The sequence below is a fragment of the Chondrus crispus genome, genomic scaffold (genome assembly GCF_000350225.1).
Source record: "Chondrus crispus Stackhouse genomic scaffold, scaffold_10, whole genome shotgun sequence".
Classification (NCBI taxonomy): domain Eukaryota; phylum Rhodophyta; class Florideophyceae; order Gigartinales; family Gigartinaceae; genus Chondrus; species Chondrus crispus.
Window position 1 is genome coordinate 542,486 of NW_005178942.1, and position 5,744 is coordinate 548,229.

The 5,744-nt window shown below is 49.5% G+C and overlaps 1 protein-coding gene; it reads left to right on the forward strand.

The window, feature by feature from the left end:
- Positions 1-2,064: 2,064 nt before the first annotated feature.
- Positions 2,065-2,799, forward strand: CHC_T00001469001 (hypothetical protein). XM_005712604.1 is given in 3 exon segments: positions 2,065-2,106; positions 2,107-2,427; positions 2,428-2,799. 1 exon segment carries the CDS (start codon positions 2,107-2,109, stop codon positions 2,425-2,427), a length of 321 nt encoding a protein of 106 aa, XP_005712661.1. The 5' UTR covers positions 2,065-2,106; the 3' UTR covers positions 2,428-2,799.
- The last annotated feature ends 2,945 nt before the right edge of the window (positions 2,800-5,744 follow it).

Genomic DNA, 5,744 nt, shown 5'->3' on the forward strand with positions numbered 1-5,744 from the left:
AAATGCAGGAAGGGAGTCCGGTCGCATTCCCAACGTCTTACATTGCAGCCAGCGAAATCTTACGCGCAAAAGCTGTGCGCAAATCTCGACACTTTTGTGCACAGAAAACTGAACGTCTCTTGGCGTTGACCAATTTCCAGCAATGAAAAACCTCCTCAACTACTAATTACGAGAAGAAAGTTACTTTCTCGAATGAAAAATTGAAGTAGCCCGGGGCTGAACTTGATCATGCGGCGGCGAATCTGGATTTTCTACGGCGCACTTCGTATGATACGTATTCTTGTAACAGTCACCCATTTCATTTTTGTCTTAGCTTTTCGCTGATACAAGTAAGTTAAAGCTTTACAGTACTACGACGTCCGCGTGCAACCCGTAAAAGATGTAGCACTGTCATAACGTCTTCAATCTCGCGACGACAGTTGGCAGATGTGGGTGACAAAGCATTCCTAATTTTCGTCGTGGGTTAGGAGAGAACGAACTATCGGTTGATACAAACACTGACCAGAGCCATGCAATGGTGCTTGAAATCTTGATACCGAGTGACTCATCAGCCAATAGCGGGCTTTGTGGTATTGCTGGAACAATTTTTTTCGGCTGCCTAGGACTTGGTTTGGTCCTCTGCTGACGTTGTCCGTGGTGGATGGAGCGACACTTGCGCTACCACTGTTTTCCTGGCAGCTTGATGCTGCCGACCAGATTCAATTTTCTTGGCGTTGCCCTCTACACGATACTCTTCTGATGTTTGTGATGCTTCTATGGAGCAATTGTGTTGAATCCATCCACTGCTGAAGTATCTTCCAAAGGCCCTTTTGTGATGACTCGTTCACCCAGTCTATTCCAAGTATTCTCATATCATTTTCTTCTCGCTGCCCTGTTGCAATCGAGGTCATGTATTGTTCACAAATTGGTAGCAATAGGGGAAATAACTTGAAGAGTTACCACTCTGAGTGGTACATCGATTCGCCGTCTTTGTTTTTTCTAAAAAGTTGCGGGTGAACGGTAGATCCCGTATCTTTCCTGGGAAATAACATCCCCAACCAACAACTTCAAGAAGTATCATAATACGGAGATCTCCAATGATCATATTTCTTTCGCTCCCTATCACACCATTACTTCCCATGTCGACCACACTGCGAATTTGAGCATTCGCTGCTTCCGATCGGACTGGCACGGTTGAATAAGATTGTTTTCTAGCTCTTTAATTATATGCGGGTTTCATTCGGCGACCGGCAAGTATTCAGATTAACCATTAGATACTATGATAGAGGCGACACCAGCCTTACCCAAGAGCTCATTCAGGGGCACCCATCTTTAAAAATCTCATTTAAACAAGATATTTCTCTTATGCCTCGATTCTCTCCTTTTTTTTGTTGACATTCATAATGTCTTATCCTTGTTTGAGCTTGTTCGTTTCCCTGGGACTCAAATCAAGTGCACGAATTTGTCTTTGCTATCGAATTGTGGATACAGTACTCTCGTTGGGAGGGGAGCCCCCAATATTGGACAACCGTAGAAACGATTTCAATTCCAGAGTGCGAGCTTTTACGAAGGCATGCACTTCTAAGTGAAAAGAGTAGACAAGTATGGGGAGATAACGAAAAGGTTCAGCTGTACCGGCAAATAATAATAGTGAAGTATACAGTGAGGTATGTACTGTAGAAACGGCAAGCATCCTTCTATCATATGCGCGACAACTCTTGTGCAAGATCTTTATATCTCGGAGATTCGTTTTCGTCTCTTACGTTCAGATAAGTTCTCTCGAACACATTTTATTTCTCTACCAATCAAGAAAAGGTTTCGCAAGGAGGCACCCCTTATTCAAATGCAATCTTGAGTTCAACAGTGCCAAGAAGCAAACGTTGAAGCGGCCTTGTGTATGGTAATATTTTTTTATCGTAGGATGCAACCTAACATTTGAGGCAGTTTTGCGTTGATGTTCCTTCATCAAACTCGTGACTGCCACCCGAAGCTGTTGAACACTCTTGAAGATTTTGGCGATTTAGAATGCTATAAAAGCAGTTCCAGTCCTCATCAGCTTTCTCTCCCACTGAAGCAAGACCAAACAGACTTCCAGCAAGCTCGTATCTTACATTTGCCCTCGCTAACATGATTCGTACGGGAACATTTTTCCTTTTGGCCCTTCTGGCCCTGTTCGCAGTCGCTTTCGCCCTGGACGAGATTCCCGTGGAAGGCGATCTCACCGAACAGAATGACATTGGAGAAGACATGAATGTGGCGGAACGCTCGTATTACCCGTATTACCCGCCCAAGCGCCACCATGGATACCCGAAGAAGCCCTATTACCCGCCCAAGCGCCACCATGGATACCCGAAGAAGCCCTATTACCCGCGCCACCCTCCCAAGCGCCACCATAGATACCCGCGCAAGTACCATCAGAAGAAGCACCACAAGCCGTATTACCACTGAAAGAGTTTCCTTTCTGGCTGTGAACTTCTACTTAGGCTATCTGTCCGTCGTCAGCAGTGGTTGAAGCTAAGTTGAGAAGTGTCCCATTGGAAGTGAGAATCCCCTTTCTGAAGCGCGGACGCTTGGAGAATAGCTATGAAGAGTGTATTCGCTTCTAGTGAGTCTGATCCCTGAGATCGAGAGTCGCTGTAGTCTGCAATAAATGTCATGAGAGCCATACGCACACACGTTGCACACGTACAACAGCGATCAACTCACCACGATCGCCGCCGGCCTACGGATCACTGGCATCCCTACATAAGGTAGATAGACACGCGACCCCAGTAAACCGAGGCATCGATCTTGCATCACAATAAAAAAAAGTTACTAAAATCTCTGATAGCCTGCCGCTCATCATCTGTGTGTTCATTTATCTTCGGGTTGACAAACACCAGATATAAATATGTACAGTGTGAAAGGAGATTATGCAGTGGCCTTGGTGCAAGCACGTATCGGGTCAGTTCATTTGGGCGAAGTTACGCGGTACGGGTGTCTCGAGGGACCAGAGCAATTGCGAGATGACACCATGATGTGTTATACACTACCATCGTACGAGGACACCGTAAAGAGAGAACACGGCTCCATGTCGTGGGGCCTCTTGCCGTGTACAGCTCGGCGCCAGCATTGACAGCTCGGCGCCAGGGCCTAATGACCTATCCGATGAGTGTACTGTACGGTGGTACAGAGGTAATATGCACAGTCACAGTCCTTCCTGAGAAACGAAACGCAAAGCGTAACTACGATTGCAGGACACCTTGCCATATTTCACGGATAGGCAACCGTGTACATTTTCAAGAGGTTCGACCTTTACCAAGTGACAGGCCTCCAAATACTTCTAGAGCGGAATGACTCTACATGTCATGTTAAAAGTAATCGCACAGCTATGGGCGAGTAGCACACACCAGGCTGCTTTTGGTGCTCGCAACAGAAGCGTTCCCGAAAAGAAAGATACAGCACTTGCACGACAGGGGAGGTCACAGTCCGGGACGTCTGGGAAGCAGGATTCTCAAGAATCAGTACCGCACACAGTTGCATGTGTGACAAATCACAGGACTCAGAGGCAATCGCTTCTCGGTCGACCGACTGTGCGATCGCACAGGTAGCTAGCAGCGGTCGGCGTAAAGGAACTAAGTGTAGAAGCAAAAGCAAGAGAATTGGCGAAGTCAACGCGTGCGTCTCCCACGGGTCCCCGGATCTCAACGCAGCGTGCTGCCTTTATTTATCAAACCCAAACGGGTGCGGCAACCCGCACTCTCCGCCCGGTGTCGTCCCTGTCAGGCGACGACAGTTGTGCTGCCCCATAAACGCCTCCTGATCAGGCAGACCAGGACCACTGCTGTGCTGCAGTGGGGCTTTTCGCTCGGTGGTAGTTCCATGACGTACTTACAGTAGTCAGAGGGGGTACGGGTGCGCATTGACGTTAGCTCTTTCGAAGGCTATGCACCCAGTATCGCAGTCTCAGACGTGGCTGCCCACTCACCTCTGCGGCAGGCTCGCACTACGGGATCAATCCTGCCGCGCCCGAGGCATCCTGCGGTAGACATCTCGATCCTTAGCTAGCCTCGCGAGCACAGGGCGCTCCACATGGCAATAGAAGCGTCTCTGTCCGGAGCGCAAGGATTAGGGGATTGCAATTTAGCTTCATAATAGCCACCGGACTACTCAACCCTGCATCTACTACCCCATCTCCGTGATCTATTCGCAAACCTGTTAATCTACCCTCTAACAGGGCGGAGAGAGCCACAGAGAGATCCTCTCGTGTAGGAAATTTTTTTCATCGGATCTCAAAAATGCCCGACGCTTGTCTGTCAGGAGAAACAGCACCCAAATCTCCAGTCCTCAGATACCGCGCAACGATCTCGCCCTCATACCCAACATCACGTGTAATCCCTCTTTGTACATCCCACACTCGCTCGACCCTATGATTCAACCGAGATGTCACATATCATCCTTCCGCGCCCATCGCAACGCTATTTACACGACTCTCTAAGTGTCATGTCATTGCGCCAGCCGACTTGTGCTCCAGTCTCCACGTCCAATACTCGCACGCTATTGCCACGCGATCCAGATGCCGTACGGCTTCCGTCTCCATTCATCGCAACGCTGAGCACTCCATGGGTGTGTGCACACAATGCGTTATCGACTAAAGCTCACGTCTCACAGTCGAACGCTCTTGTCACGCGATCCAGACGCCGCATGACTTCTGTCCAGACTAAGCACAATGGTACCCACACCCGACTCATGACCATGGAGACTTCTCCAAATTTCTCTTCCGATAAACTCCAAAGCGTTACTGACTCATCCATACTTTACAAGCGCATGGCTGATACTCTCACAGACAGACGTGCTCTCTGCCCTCGTGAAATGGGGCTTTTCTGTAGACACTTTGGATGTTAGTTCGAATACATGATCCAGTACATGCCTCCAAACTTTTTAGCTTTTTTTCCCACAGTTCCAGCAATGCTTCCTGAACCCCGACCCCTCTGCCATGATTCCCATGCACAGCTCACACATCTGTGACACGCATACACGTATCACAGATAGCAGCTCCCCGGGCAGCACCTCCGTCCCGGCACCTCTTCCATTTAGTAGAGCCAGGACCGACGGCCTCAGGGCCGTTCCGAACGAAGAGTTCGCGGTGCTAGCACCGGTGTTTCTTCACTTTATCACAGGGTATCATAGGGGCATATCCTAACGCATACGGTAGATTTCACGCTTACACGTGGAGTGGGTGGACAACGTCTGTGGCATGCGCCGGCATGCGGGTGAGGATGGGGGTGGCCACAGTAGACCATATTGCGTAGCTGAGACGTTGTTGGATCTGAGTCTTGGCTGCAGCAAAGGAGCAGTGTCCACAGTAGGCAATCGACTTCGAGAGCTCATCAAGGACACGCACTGAGCATGCAGAGGGGGCTCCAAGGCTGTCAAATGCTGGCGGGACGAAGTGCCAGTGGAACTCAGGAGTAGGGGCGTCCATGGAGATGTGCAACGCATCATGTACCGTGCGTTTGAGGGCTGCAATTTTTGCGCAGTGCCCAGCTTCAGCGGCCGCGGCAGGATATTGAACAGCTTGTCTCAGAACGGCTTTGGCATACGGACTGCGAACGGTTACATCATAGGCGGTAGGCTTTTCGGGTAGGGCGCCCGGTGGTGGAGGAGAAGGTTGGACGAGCACATCAGCTGGGCGGTGTTGTGTAGGGGGGATCAGAAACGGAACTTCGATCTTGCATTCCCTTCCAGCTGCACGGAATAAATGTCGCACTAGCGTGGATCGAACT

What these genes read in the sequence shown, in the direction of transcription:
- CHC_T00001469001 (XM_005712604.1), top strand. Translation starts at nt 2,107, where the DNA reads ATGATTCGTACGGGAACATTTTTCCTTTTGGCCCTTCTGGCCCTGTTC.